The sequence below is a fragment of the Acanthochromis polyacanthus genome, chromosome 7 (genome assembly GCF_021347895.1).
Source record: "Acanthochromis polyacanthus isolate Apoly-LR-REF ecotype Palm Island chromosome 7, KAUST_Apoly_ChrSc, whole genome shotgun sequence".
In the NCBI taxonomy this organism is placed as follows: Eukaryota; Metazoa; Chordata; class Actinopteri; family Pomacentridae; genus Acanthochromis; species Acanthochromis polyacanthus.
The window spans coordinates 13,279,965-13,295,576 of NC_067119.1; the positions used below are offsets into that span (position 1 = coordinate 13,279,965).

General features: G+C 39.0%; 1 protein-coding gene across 7 annotated transcripts in view; it reads right to left on the minus strand.

Moving 5' to 3' along the window:
- slc23a2 (solute carrier family 23 member 2) overlaps positions 1 to 15,612 on the minus strand; it is a 50,903-nt gene that overhangs the window by 22,892 nt on the left and 12,399 nt on the right. For 2 of the 7 annotated variants that reach the window (XM_051950808.1, XM_022196079.2), the window contains exons 2-5: positions 9,787 to 9,835; positions 6,574 to 6,791; positions 3,371 to 3,469; positions 1,636 to 1,752 (exon numbers count right to left, since the gene is read on the minus strand). In XM_051950808.1, the coding sequence (XP_051806768.1) occupies positions 1,636 to 1,752; positions 3,371 to 3,469; positions 6,574 to 6,791; positions 9,787 to 9,835 (483 nt within the window). Of the gene's footprint in view, positions 1 to 1,635; positions 1,753 to 3,370; positions 3,470 to 6,573; positions 6,795 to 9,786; positions 9,836 to 15,612 lie in introns of all 7 variants that reach the window. The other 5 variants (XM_051950807.1, XM_022196078.2, XM_022196082.2 and 2 more) reach the window with 3 other exon arrangements.

Genomic DNA, 15,612 nt, shown 5'->3' on the forward strand with positions numbered 1-15,612 from the left:
TGGAAGTATACACTCTCACTATACCCTCAGTACAGCTGGTCTGGATTAACTGCTATGTGGGTGGATCTTCTGCATCTATAGGAATACAGTGAATATGAGCTAAACCCTCTCTGAACAAAGAAAGTCTCAATCAAATGTTATTATTGAATCTCTTGGACCATTGGTACTGAATGGTTGGTGGTTAAGCCAATGTTTTGTTCTGCTGTCAGACAGCTAAATCAAACCGTTCTTCATCGACTAAACTTTCCCAACAGACAGGGCATTAAGCTGACTGGCATTCCCAGAGTCTGTGGATAAAAGTATTAAGGCACAATATTATACAGTATGTGCGGCTCAGTGAAGATTTGTGTCCAAGTTTACACTGACGTTTCAAAAAAATTTAAGTTTTTTTTCCCCAACAAATTTTAAGGGTTATGCAGCCTTAGTAGTAAAGCTGAGCACATCAGGAGATACTTCTTAGATATTCTTCTTCTTCTCTGTAATCTCAGACATGCTCACACTACAAGACTAGAAATTGCAGTGCATAACATACGAGAGGGTATTTTTAAGATTATTGTGCCAGAGGGAGCAATCAGGCAGCAGAGTATCAACTCACATGATCTCATGGGGATGCAGATTTAAACAAAATGTAGACTGTGGAGCAACAACCTGCTCTCCTGCTAATAATACTTTCCAGTGAGAAAAAACAAAAACATAGCCTAAATGAGTCTGAATGGAAAAATGTTTGGGTAGATGCAGTCTCCATGGGTTGCTTATTCTGATGGTGAGACTTTAACTCTCAGTCTCAACCTGTAGCTAGCGTGGGTGCTAGCGTGATAATTGCAATCAGCCTGATTTTAACTCAAACATATTGGATAGTATCAGTGTGGCCTTGATGACTCTGCGAACAGCTGAGGAGGTTTAAGATTGGCTCGGAAAACCCTCACATTACCGAATAATTTGTGCCAAACAACAGTTCAGACAGGGTCCCAGACCACATTTCTAGTCTGATTTTCAGCAGGACTGAAATTAGGTAAATTTGCACAAAACTCCTGTAGTGTGAGCTTGGCCTGAGGGATTTCTTTCTTGTATTTCAGGAAAATAAGATCCTTGCCTTAACTCAAACCAGTTGAGGGAGATGAGTGCCTTCCCTACGCCTGTTTCTGTTAAAGGGGAGTTCTTGCATTCCAAGTACTTTCTCAAAGAGATTTTTTTGGTTTTGTGGATCTCTATATACTCTATATATAATATTGTAGTGTCTTAGCCTAAATTTTTTACCTTATCTGGTAAATATGCAACATTACTCTTATTTCTTTATTAGAAAACACTTTAGCTCGACATCTGTTCTTTAAAATGTGCGACAGAAATAAGAACGACTTGACTTTTCAGTAATGACTAAGAGACAGAGGGAGACAATAGTAGACAAAAGTCCAGAGTCAGATACAAACACCCTGCAGTCAGACAAAGAGAACATTAACCTACTGAACATGACAAATACTGTCAGCAAAATCCTTTTTTTGTGTATGATGTGCAGCTACCTAATGCCTTCTGGACACAGTGGAATAAAAAAATACCACGTGCATCACAGTAAAGGATATGACATAGATGTTGATTATACAGGACATGTGTGTTGTTGTTGGTGTTCTGTGGATTTACCTGTAAGCCTAAGAACACACACAGGTACCAGGGTGGGGTGTCTTCGATGGTGTAGATCATATCATTCCTCCTTGCGTCCACACTGTCTGTGCTGTCCAGCGTCTCAGACATTGAGCTCTGCACACACAATGACACAAAGAACGAGGATGAATGATATCTTTACTATCATTATCTTTCTTGACATGGCTCATTTGTCCTGCACAATTTCCTTTACGCAAAGCATCAAAAATAATGCACTTTGGTAGAATTTACTTATGTAAAAGCACAAAGAACGGCAGCCAGATCTCATCCAAGAGAGTCAAACAGCGATGTGAGAATGTCTGAGCAATATGAGAAAGGCAGAATCTTATGAATGAAGAAAATGTGAGATTTAAAAAAAAAAAAAAAGAGACTGTGACAGACAAAGAAAGACACTGTGTGAAAAGAGAGCGCAACACGTCATTTCACTTTCCCAGCATGGAAAAAAAATGCACTGTCACAGTGACAACAAGAATAGAGCACAGCAGAGGAAGATAATGTGGAGACAGTAATAGAAATGAGTTTGTGTTTCACAGGAAAGCATTGAAACATAACTGAGTTTTTAACCTTTTTACTTGAAGATTAATAATCGGGACTTTTACATAATACTGTAGATGTGCTGTACAACATAAAAATCATAGGTAATCATGCAAAAGATATATCATAAAAGGGCACCCTTTCTTTAGGGAAAACACATGAATCACTGCTAAGCTGAAAATATAAATGAGTCATAATAAAAGTTGAACTATTCTTGAGACAAATTACTTTTGTTCTATGACCTGCTGCTGCTGGGAAAACAGAAATGTCTCCCTTTGTAGGATTATCAAAGTTCATCTTATCTTAAAAATTTCTCTTACATTTACATCCACTCAAATTTTTAAACATTATTCATGATTGGCAATAATTCTGCAATAGCCCCACTATTATTCTTGTTACATTTAACTTTAATGTTTTTCATTTATTCAGTTTAACAGATCATAACCCTGGATTGTTCTCTTGTAAAGATCCGTTACATGGAAATGTATTTTTGTATTTTCATTTTTAAGATACACAATAACACAAAACAAGAGAAATATACACACAGACCATAGCCCAAAACACCCACTGACAAAACTAATAAAAAATTAAAATAACACTGCCAGAACAGCAAACTGCAGCCTCTATTTGGAGCCAATTATCTGTCCAAATAGTATTTTTATTGGTGGTGCCGGAATCTGCCTTTCCTGTGTTGGATACTGATTGTCTACGCAAACATGAAATTCATAGGAAATGACGCAGCATTCAGTGCAATTCAATGTTACTGACATCAGCCTCTGAACATTTTCTGTAACTGCTGCTTTGTAATAAAATCACTTTCAAAAATGCATCAACAAAACAAGATTGTGAACACAGTTGTTTTTAACTACCTTTTTTAAATAAAAAACACCCATAGACAAAAAAAATGTAGCTCTTTAAAGGGTGATTTGGTTTTCAAATCAGGCTTGCATGACAATTTTAGGGATGCAGGGAAAAGGTGAAGGCAGAAAAGGCAAGTCAAGAAAACTGTTTTTGACTGTGGTCACACAAAATTACAATGCCAACACAAAAACTGTGGCTGAAACTGTATGATTCAGCTTTTTGAACCATGTGACTATGTGTCAGTGTGCTTAAATGGAACGCTACGTACTTCTAAAGCACCATGTTAGATGAGGATTGTGTTTCACTTCTGCATTGTTACCTTTTCTGCTACTTGGTTGTCCTTAGTGTAGATTGCCATCAGCTCTGTGTTCTCAGTGTCTTGGTCTCCACTGGCGCTGCCAACTCCATTTACAACCACCTAAACACACAAGAACAAACATCTGCATATTAAATTTCTGCGTCAACAGTTTTCCTTTCATGAGACATTATATAGGTCAGTTGTAGTTACAGACTGCCAAACGTGAACTCCCAGGAAAAGAAAAAAAAAAACAGGTAATGCTCATATCTTTGACACATTGTTGGCTGACAAAATCTGACATGTAATAAAAGTGTCAAGAGTTTGTTTGAGTATCTGTCTATGTGCTACACTATGTGGAAAAAAAAAAACGAGGTCAAGACAGGTAATGAAGTAGATTTGGATACCTGGACTTGAGCACATGATTCCTACAGTATGCAAATTTGTCAAACAAATTTCTTCCACCAAGCGTGTGCGTGATTTATGTACAAATGTGTAGTTTTGAATGACCTACACGTATTCATGTAGCGTTAATCAATAAGGAGAAGCTTATTATTAAGGAGGAGTACATTGGGAAGACAGTGACAAAGACTAGAGATGCTTAAAGATATTTAAGGATTTTATATTTTAGAACATTTTCATGCCGTCCTAAAGGACAACATGCAAACTGACAGAAGCATGCAAATATATTCGTCCATGAGCTGCCGCCATTCTGTCTTTAAATTGTGGTTACAAAGTGATTTTTACAGCTGAGTTTTTACTGTACAGTCCTGAAATCCCTTCTGAGAAAAGGTTTTCCACATGCAAGCATACTCTGTTGTGTCTACATTCCAAACCCAACGGATTACCACTGAGCAGCAACAGGCATGTATGCTTGTGCAGAGAAACAAAGATCACCTCACAATGCCAAATGGGACTATTAAACACAAAGGAAGCTTCAAGTTCGTGTTTGACAAAGCTGGTCCCCTCAGGAGAAGCTTTGTGATTGTTCCAACAATTGGAACAGAGGTTATCTAAGTTTCTAAAGGAAATCGGCAGGCTTCACGGACACTATCGCTACTCTATGGAAAGAGTCTGCTAATCACTTTGTGAACTGCATGCCACTGCTTGAATGGAGAGGGACGCACAAGTGGTGTACTTCCAGTTGTTCGTAGGAATCTTTCTATACCCACATTATCCCGCAGAAGCTAACAAGGTGGATGGAGCCTATTCCAGCTGACACAGGATGAGAAGTTAGATAAACCCTGGAGAGTCGCCACAGAGCTTATAGGAGTCTTTCCTCTAAATTTATTACAAACCTGCAGCTTCAAACAGCAGTCATAAACCATACACTTATTTGTATCTCTAAAGCAGTTGAGATTTTACATTTATGCATGTGGAAGAACAGCAGTAACTATGTAGATTACACACAATTGTAAATTATCCCTAACATGGAGACTGTGTCGATCAGGATCTAACAAGTCACACTGTGTACTTTCTTCACATCATACAGTTTTTCACATTCACAGTTCATATGCTGCAGTTAAATAATTTGTAACATCGTGGAATAGTCTATTATTAATGGCTCTCACTAGTATGATTAATATCACACATACTGTCTTAGGTACGTTTGAATGAAGCAGTGAGAAACCTTAATGCGACCTCTGTCTGAATGACAGAATGCAGCTACTTTAACAGACTGATGAAGCCTGGCCAAACCAATAAATCGGCAAGGCTGAAAAACCACAACAATGAGCTGAAAGACAACAAAAGGGTGGAACAAAGAATCTCCACTCAGTTATGCAGCTTTGTGGTTCCTTTCGAAAGGTGATTCCTTCCTCAAAACAGTGACTCAGGCGGTTCTGCTACTATCTACTAAATGTTTGTGCCTGGGAAAATGATTACCTCTGAAAAGTTGGTTATGTTATAATTACCGTTTAGGTAACAGGGTTATGTAGATACTAGCAACCGGTTTTTATGAAACTTGCCAACAGAGGTGGAGCGTGAGAGAAAGAAGAAGCAAATACATTTTCAGGAGGATCTGGTGTGGGTTGCAAAATCACACCTCAAAGAATACACTGCTGACCTTGGCAGAGGTCTGTGCTCTCCGAGTGTCCTTCCAATTATTGATGTATTATTGTGTAAATATTATATTATAATATTAATGGTGCATGTAGGCTAGGTTGAGAAAATGCAATTACTTCATTCCCATTCAAAACCTCAAAAAAAACTGATTACATGTTCTGTACGTAAAATATGAAACTCCAAAAAGGTATAAATAAATTTTATTCAATGGCAAGTATAAACTGGTATAAAATCCAAAGACTTCACTACATTAAAAAAAAAAAAAAAAAAACCATCTATTTTCATTTGCTTATCTGGAACTGTGTCATGCTAAGAAAGGCCGTCCAGACGATACTTTCACCAGTAGTTTTATGACTTCTGTGAAATCCTAATATGCTCCTAAACCAGTTCAGATACATAATCTCTCCTGGAGGTACATAATCTTTTCTGGGTCTATCCTGGTAAACAACTACCTGTCCAGGCAACGCCCAGGTGGCATCCTTATCAGATGCCTGAACAAGTTCAAGTGGCTCCTTTCTAAGCCTCCCTCTGAATAGCCACGTCTCTAAGAGGGAGCTCTGCCATCCTCAGTCTCTCTCTTTTGGTCACTAACAACAACAATAGCCACAGGTGAGGGTTGGAATGTACTTGGTAATATGTGTGCTCTGCCTTTAGGCTCAGCACTCTTTTCACTAAAACAGTCCGATACAGTTCCCAGAGTACAGCACCAATCCTGCCTGTGCTCCACTTCATCCCAAATACATCAAAAAAAGTACTTAAGTACAGGCCAGTTCATTTGTACTACTGGATTTATATAAAAACTTCTACAAAAAAAAACACAAATGTGTTTGCGTGATGTCTGTGAATGTGCCTTGGAAGCACATGAAGCAGTGGCCTGCTGCCATGACAAAAATGGATGAAATGGATGGATGGAGCGGCAGCAGTGTGCACTAAGTAGTGCGCAGCTATGCTGTCCGCTCAAACAAATACATTCCAAGCAAAAAGTAGGGCCAAATATGATCGTGAGAGTCAAAGGAGGAGAAGCAAGAGGATAGTAATTATTGCGTGGGAAACCAGTTTTTGTCATCTGCTCATTATGTGAGCTTGCTTTAAGCATGTCAGCGGTTTTGTTACAGTTGTACCATTTTCAACAGTGAAAAGAGACATTAAACAGGCTTACATACCGGAATAGGGTAGAAATCTGCACCATGTTTGCTCTCCTCTTCATATTTTCCACCCTCACTGGTGGTGTCCATTGACTTCGAGGTGGTATTCTTCCCCACACCCATCCTTGTGTCTGTGATGTCCTCCTCGTCTATCTCAGTCCCTCCTTTATCTTGCTCCGGTGTGAACACTGCAGATGAATCCGTCAGTCCGATTACATTGTCCAGGACTGCCTCACCTGCTTGGACGAAAAAGACAAACACACAGAGTTTAATATCTTGATATATCTAAAGGGTTCCCATATCCTAATTTAACTAAGATCTGATAACATCAGAGAGCATGTGAGGCTGGAAGGTTGGACTCTTTGTTGATTAAAACTTGATTTATCTTAGGTCTCTCTCTTATGTTTTGGTCCAGACTATTCTGAACAACAAGACTAAGTAAATTGCAAATATTGATGATTTACAAAGTAAAAAGAGAACTCAACAAGCTGGCTATAGCTGTTCAAATACCAAGATTTGCTTTCCTTGTTCTAGTTAGTATCAAGGAATTTCTGTTCCACTTTTGGCTGTAGGAGTCTTTCTTGGTTGCTTAACAGTTTTTGATAGCATTCTGAAGACATCAGTTTTGGCTCTGGTATCCTGGCTCAGTGATTTTGATCTAGAGCTGAAACAGCTCATTGACTATTTTGATAGTCGGCCAAATGTGTGAGTAATTTTTAAAGCAAAATTGCCAAGAATTAACGTATTTAAAATTTTTAAATGAACTTCCTCTATCATATGCCATAGTAAACTAAATCTATTTTGGTTTTGGAACATTAGTCACACACACACACACACACACACACACACACACACACACACACACACACACACACACACACACACACACACACACACACACACACACACACACACACACACACACACACACACACACACACACACACACACACACACACACACACACACACACACACACACACACACACACACACACACACACACACACACACACACACACACACAAAATGGCTTGGCCGTGAAGCCATTATAACAGTTATTTTAAAAATCAGACATTTTGCAGACCAAACAAATACTCCACAGAATAATCTGCATATTCATGGTTAAAGATAATCATAATTACAACATACACAAGTACTTACTAATAATCAAAAGATTATTTAAGAAATAATGACTTGGGAAAAACAATTTATAGACTTTAGCGAATAAAACAATGAATTGTTTGTTGGTATGGTGTCACCGTCTGTTTGACACAAGCAGAGAGAAGGCAGCAAAGAGAGAGGACAGGTTACGCAAGTAGAGAAGGAACAGAATAATCAGAGTTGAGAGATGGTGAAAAAGGTGCTGTAAGGAAAAAGAAAGGGATGTCAGTTTGTACTAGCAGGCATGGTGGGGGATTGTCTAATTTTTGCTGTCGTGTCAACTTCTGTTTGTGTAACACAAAGCCTTGACTGACATTTCTTGGTACCATTCCCGTGTCTGTTCTACCTGACGCTATCAAATCGTTGGAAATAGTCGACTGTGACACACCTTACGTATTGAGATCAAAAGAGAGTTGGTGAAATGCTGGTGTCAGATGTGGTACACGCTCAACCCAGCAGTCGTTAAACTGGGTGTTCAAACATTTGGTCTCTTTTTATAACTCTGTTTGGAATGATTGCTTTGTGTAAATACTAGAGCTTAATCCATGCATCAGCAGGCCAAAATTATTAACTCATACTGACCTGCTATATACTGTTGTCTGGTGTGTATAGACATAATATCTTTTTTTTTTTTTAAACACAAAAAGATACTTTGTGTCTTTTATAAGCGGTGTCGTCACATAGCTTATCAAACCAAGCGGCTCCAGCTCCATTGTTTACAATATTCTGAGCAATGCCTGCAGCACATGCAGCAGAGTAGCTGCAGTGTGAAGTTGAGCGCTGTCAGTGTCGTAAGCTGCTAACTAGTTTGCAAAACTAGTTTGAAAAATCCAGTCGGTCGGGCTCTTGTATATATGCAAGTTCATCTCAGGTCTCTTTTGTAAAAGATCTTGATGTCAAGGATGTTTTTTTGATTAAATACAAGCAGAACTAGCTAACAGAACTAGCAGCGTTCACCTCTGGCAGAAAACAGGCCTTATTGTCTGGTGTACATGATGTGAAACACACAGTAGATCAACTGAGCTTTGAGGACCAGACAGACAGGTGGAAGCTCCAACATCTGGAATTAACAAAACTAGGAGGATTTAAAAAAATAAAATTTAGTGCTTTGGCATATTAACAGCATCTTCATCAATACAGTGCCATTAGCAGTACACAAATTACTTCACATCATACACAACTGAAGTGCTACCTTTAAACGTTGGCCTCCAAACAATTAGGTCTCTGACAGGAAAAGGAGCCATCAAGGATCCCGTTTCCTTCATTCCACTCCAATGCAAAGCTGCTTCATTATTTAAAAGGTCTTTTTATTCATTATCTCATTACAAACAAAACAAACCAACCCCACTTCCCGATAAAAACAGCCTTCTTGTTTTACAGCAGAAAAACAAATTTACTACGTTTGAGCGCTTCTGTTTTTTCTCATTTTCATCTAAAAATTAATCCTCTTCATACAATTTTCTGTTCATGTCTCAATATGCATATTTATGTAAAAGCATTTCTTGTCCAGTGCTTGCATCTAGAATCTATGACAAGTCATATTCATATTGGCCAAAACAATGATCTAAATGATCAAATATCTAATTATTAGTCCCCTTAACATGATGTCTCAAATCTATGTAAAAAAAACCAAAACAACTAACATGACGAATAAGTTTCAAAAAGTTGTGAAAAAGTTAGTTTAGTGAGAAATTGCTGTCCCACATTATTATTTAGACAGCAGAAATAGAAGCATCCTGATGACCTCAGGCTTATAAAACAATGGCCAGTTCATCCGCCATCTTTCTGCTCATTTCCTGTCAACTGGACTTTGCAATGCAATCATGAATATATCGGATATATTCCTCCAACTGTTTGGCACTAGAAAAAGACTACCCACTGGCATCAAACTGTTTAATCAAATCAGATGCCCATCTGGCCCCACTTGTTATGTCTGCATTGTCATCACCGTTCTCCTATGCCACGCTGCCTGATCAAATTTTTAAATTTTAGTGCCCTCCCAGTGCATCCTCTCCCACCCAGCCAGTATCCCTGCTTGCAGTGTAAGATGTTGGGATAGATGCAATACCTAGTTGACACATCCCATCACTCCTGTCAAGCTGGGCGGCTGGGAGCATCTGTGTGAAAGGAGCAACAGAGAGGGAAAGGAGGAGGCAGTAGAAGAAGAGAGGACGAGAGCGAAGAAAAGAAGAGGAGGGGGAGGAGGCAGAGAAGAGAGACATAGAGGGGTTGAGGATAAGGAGGAAGGGGGAGGTGAAACACAAGTTAATTTGACAGATATCATTTAATCACAAGCAAAAGTTGTTAGTGCGGCTGATTATTAGTCAGATTCTCTGGTAAAATCTAGCTTCAGAAAGGTCATTACTGCTTTCACCTTTTCACAAGTAGTACTATGAGTCTTTACTAAATCTGAAGTTCAGATGTGGACATAACCTTATTTCTTTGGAAAAAGTAAATTTCACACAAATATGAACAACATAAGTCTGTGTTGCACCAATCAGACATCTTATTAAGACCTACTGCCGGACTTTAACCGTGGATCAAAGCTAGAGCTGTGCGATATATAATTTCAGCACCAACATTGTAAAGTGCACAATAGCCAAGGTAAAGGATATCATGTTGAAACTTTTTGCTTCTTGCTATAAAAATAAAACTTTCAAAGTTACCATTTTCCAAAAGTCTTTTACAGAAGTCTGTCGGATAGAACATAATTTACAGTAATTGAAGGGTTCTTGGATACAGAGTTTGCTTACATCTAGGCTTTTACGCTCTGCATGAGCAAAGACCAGGAGCGCACCACAAAATAAATAAAAAAGAGTTGGCAGTAAAAGAAATCCAACATTAGTTGTATTGAGATATTTTGGCTACACAAAAAAAAAAAAAAATCAAAAACTGCAGTCACCGTCAGCAGTGTCTTTCAACTGTTGCCACTATTGAAGGCCACACAACTAATTTGTTTACACATTTAAATCAGCACCGCAGAGCTCTGAGTGAAGCCAGATCTGAAAGTCATTCAAAGCAAATAAACTATATTGGAAATCTTGGCCAGTGTTACAGCATATGAAAAAGATTCCAAACGGCAGAGAGAAATAACTGATTTGTAACTTTTCACCTCATGAAAGACATGATACCGATTAACAGAGCAACACAAGAGGACTTTAAAAACATGATCCAGTCCATTGAGAAGCACTATGTAACATCAAACATCTATTTTTCTCAAGTTTCCATCCCAAAGCTGTATGGAAACTGCAAGTCAGAAATTGAAAGAGCTACCACAGAGGGAATATTTTGCAGCTACAGCAGGGAAGTACTTCTGTCTGACAAATAGCCCTGAGCACGTCTTACCCTCCACTTTATAAATCAGGAGCAACAACTGAAAACTTGTTGCTTGGTTGATCATTTGGTGATGGGAGAAACATTTTGATCCAAACAGACAACGAGGTGCTGCCCTGAACATGTGGATCAGGCTGCAGTGCTTTGAACACAAATTGCATCTTGCAGTTGATAAGTCAGCCATGCTACATTTACAAAGTGCTTTTTTCATAGCGCAGAAAAAACAAACATCGCAATGTCAGTTTTTCCCCAGTATCATGCAGCCTTAATAAAAACTCTACACTTTAGGGTTGTTCCAGCAGGTGTATTTGTCCCAAAATGTTTGTTGTGAGATATTCAGTTCAGTACACTTTGTGATCCAAACAACTATCATTAGTCTGTCTACCTCGACATATCAATCAAAACGTAAATCCAAAGAATGAAGACTGTTGACAGGCAAAATTGACAAGAGCTCCACCCATAAGGTTTGGCAGTGCATCAGTTTTCTCATCAAGTAGAACATGTTAGCCTGGTACCTCTTGAAATCTGGCAGGACTTTTGTCAGCTTAATTAAAAAAATGTTCAAAGTGTTAACTCACGCTACAGTTTCATTAGGAGTTTTAATCCTCCTTCCTACTCCGTCACAATCTGCACCTCGTTTATGTGAAGCCCCTGATTAATGTTAACATCGGTGTCCAATCCAGATGGCCGTCCTCAGTATTGAAAGAATGCTGGCTGGTTCATTTAAGTTCATTTGTAATATTCTGCACTTGGGTAAACAGCCATTTTTAAATGAATTTACTCTGAGTCTTTTCTTATTGACAGCATGCAACATTTGAGTGCCTTAATTGTAAAATGATACAAATACTTTCACTGCAAATGAAGTTGCGCACGAATTTTGTGTATCATTATACCCATACCACAATTATTCTGTTAAAGATCCCTGTACCTTAATCTGCAGATGGAAAAACATGAATGTGATTCTGGATAAGAGACTCACTCTTTTCAAAGGATAATTATGCATTATTACAGTCTGGGGTTTTTTTTTTTTTTTTTTTTTGGGGCCATTTTAGCCTTCATACTTTTTTAAAGCAACAATAACTCACAAAGATACGATCTCAATCTGTGACAGCATCATTTAAAGGAAATGTACTTGGAAGAAAACAAGAGCAGTCAGATGATGGAATAGGTTTTAAAACAGAGACACAAACTCAAATCAGCTGAAGGTCAGTGGCTGGACTTTTCTTTCCTTGAAGGGCTGCTTAAACACAAAAACTATTAAACTTCAACACTTGAAAGCTATCTGACTCAGTTTCCTGCTCGATCTGTGATAACACTGAGCTCAGAGCCCTGCTTGAGGAATGATGATATATGAGATTGCATTCATGGAGAACACTCGTGAAACAGGAAGTCATTACATTAAAGTCTACAAAGGTAACCCATCCATCTCTCAGCATAGTCTGCCCTCGAAGGCAACCTTTGTTTCTCTTTGTTGGCTCAAAAAAAGAGAAAGATGCTTACGACTTATTAAATGTGACATAAACCGCTAATTGACATGCACAAACTTCAAAAAAAGAGAACGAAAATGTTGATTTATTTTTTCTACTGAAGTACAGTAAATATACTATGTGGAGTATGTAGTTCTAATTTGGTTCTTTCCAGATGCTAACATTTGACAAGTACAATGTTATACTAAATATAAATGACTGTCAAAAGAACAAAAAAAGCTCACATCCAAATAAACCACTACCCATGCCACATGATGACGAGTCGGTCTTTCTTCAAGGTGTTTTTCTGACCCATGCATGTTGCACACTGGACATGAAAACAGAGTACGTAATTGACCTCAGCGCTGAACAGCCTGTAGCTCTCTCGCTACTGTGACTCAGCTGTGAGATGTGGAAGCTGACAGAGAGTATCCCAGCAGCCTCTGGGTGACTTAAGGTCTGATGAGGCATGTGCTAACACCAGAAGAGCCATGCTACTGTAGCATGAAATCCCCAAATGCTCGACTCCACCATCACCCGAGAGACAAAATCACTCAGCTGGACTCATCCCTGTTGTTTCCGTCTGCTGGTGTTGACTGGGAACACACACACACACACACACACACACGGGGAACTAGAGCGAGAGAAGAGAGAACTGAAACTGAGTTTATCTGGTTATGTAACAGAAGTGAAAACTGCAGTTTGATCAACATTCGTTAGCTTTTACATAATACAAAGGAAAACAAAGGATAAAATCAGAGGAAGTGTGTGTTTGTGTAAGAGATAGTGTCAGAAAAATAGGAAAAGCAGTGAATAAAGGAAGCGAGTGAGGCGAGGTGGAACAAAGATATCTGCTGTGGTAATTTTATCTCATCCCAGAATAAGCAGGCTGGTGGACAGTTACCGGCTGGATCTATAACCATGGTAACCTGATCTTGTGCAGGCTTGTGTTGTGTTGTGTGGGATTCCACCAGAGGAGGACGCACAAAATGTTTATGTTGGTGGTTTCATCTCCAGCACCGAGTTAAGCACACTTGTGTGTATCAGCTCTGTCCTTTACAGATGCTAGTCTGGAGTTCAAAGTGTAGCCTGCAGCAAGATAACGTTTAAGCATGAGCACAGATTTGGGAGCGTTTTTAAATTGTACCGTTTACGTTACCGGAAAAAAAAAAGCATAGAAGAAGTCCACTGAAAATACAACATTTCAGTCACAGATGCTTGTGTGGGACCAAATTTGCAATACAAACCAGACGCTTCTTGATAGTAAGGCTACAACTAATCATTGTTCATTACTGATTATTATGCCAATTGTATTCCTGATTAACTGCTTAACAAAATTGCAAAAGACTTTTTCTTCTCATCTTTCTTGTACAAAACTGAAGATATTCAGTTGATATTCACTCACTGTGTGGACTACAAGGTTTGAGTTTCAGTGACAGTTCTGAATGAAAAAGGAATTCCTCCATGACTTCTGCATCGAAAACCACATATCACTGCACGGAAGCTGTGTTTCAATTTTTGTTTGTCAGAAAGGTTTGTTAGCAAATATCACTCAAGAGTCACAGTTTGCTTCGAAGCACTTATTCAAACAGGTGCTTAGATGAGAATTTATGAAAACCTCTCCAGGAATCAACTCAGTCTTGTGACTTCTAGCATTTCATTTTTCAAAATACTGCATGGTCAAGTTTTCTGTGCTGTCACAATCTTCATGACAACCTCCGATACAAAAGCTAAATTCCTCAAATGCTTCTGTTTTACAGTGCATTACTTAAAGCTATTTAAGGTTTGACGGGATGTGTGTATTATGTACAGACAAAAAAAACAAGGTCTACAGAAGTAAACTTTTGCATACAGTGGCAAAAGATTTCAGCAGCTGCTTCAAAACTGGAAGGAGCAGCTGACAGGACGGCTGCATGGCCACAGAACCAATAAATCCAAAAACAGAAAGCTTGTTATTTGTGTTGAATTCTGAAGAAGTACAATTACTATAATTATCTCGACTCAAAACAATAACTAAACTATTGACATGGCAAGTCAGCATGCTTAAACAAGCTGCAAAATATGACGCGGGGCAAAGAAAGCTCAGACCGTTTGTCTTACAATTGTCACGTTGTGCATTAAATGTTCTGCACCAGGTTTAGTAACAGTTCCTCGTTCAAACGTTTACCCGATACTATCTTAAGTTTGGCAAGCAAATAAATGCCAACAACACACCACAGTTTAGCTGCCGTGAAACTATTTAAACCAGGAAATAATGATATGCATTGCAGTACTGTACCGGGCTTTGCAAAAGTTCTGTTACACGGTTTCATGATCTTTAGAGACGTTTACATGTCGGAGTGAAAATTTCCATTAAATAAACTGAAAGTTCTACCTTATAGGCAGGTGTCCTTAATACAGTTTTTTTCTTCGGTGAAGTTGTATCAAGATGGAAGTCAAAAGAGTTGAGATATCTGCTCTCCTTCATGCAGGCCACAACAAGTCTGACAGAGCCAAGCAGCTGAACATCAGCCAGATGACCGTCCACAGAGTCGCGGAGAGGCTCAAGAATGGTGAAGATCTTTCAGTGAGCTTTCAAGAATGGTGAAGACCTGAAAGATCTTCACCATTCTTTAGCCTCTCCGCGACTCTGTGGACGGTCATCCGGCTGATGTTCAGCACAAAGGAGAGCAGATATCTCAACTCTTTTGACTTCCATCTTGATACAACTTCACCGGAGAAAAAAATTTGTATTAAGGACACCTGCCTATAAGGTAGAACTTTCAGTTTCTTTAATGGAATTTTTCACTCCAACATGTAAACGTCTCTAAATATCATGAAACAGAGTGTAACAGAACTTTTGCAAAGCCCGGTAAAAGAAACATGTTAAGAATGTGCATGCATGTGGTGGTGGCAGCAGGCATCACTTTACATGACAGAGTACACGTGAGGAGGTCATATTTCACCACAAGAGGTGAGCACGCGAGACCGTAAAGTTGCTCCAAGGTCATGTTTACATCAGTCGACTTTCTACCAGCGGAGCAGGGGTGAATGGAGATAGGAGAGTTTGTTTCAACGCTACAGTCACAGTGAAGGCAGCTCTTTCAGTACAGCAG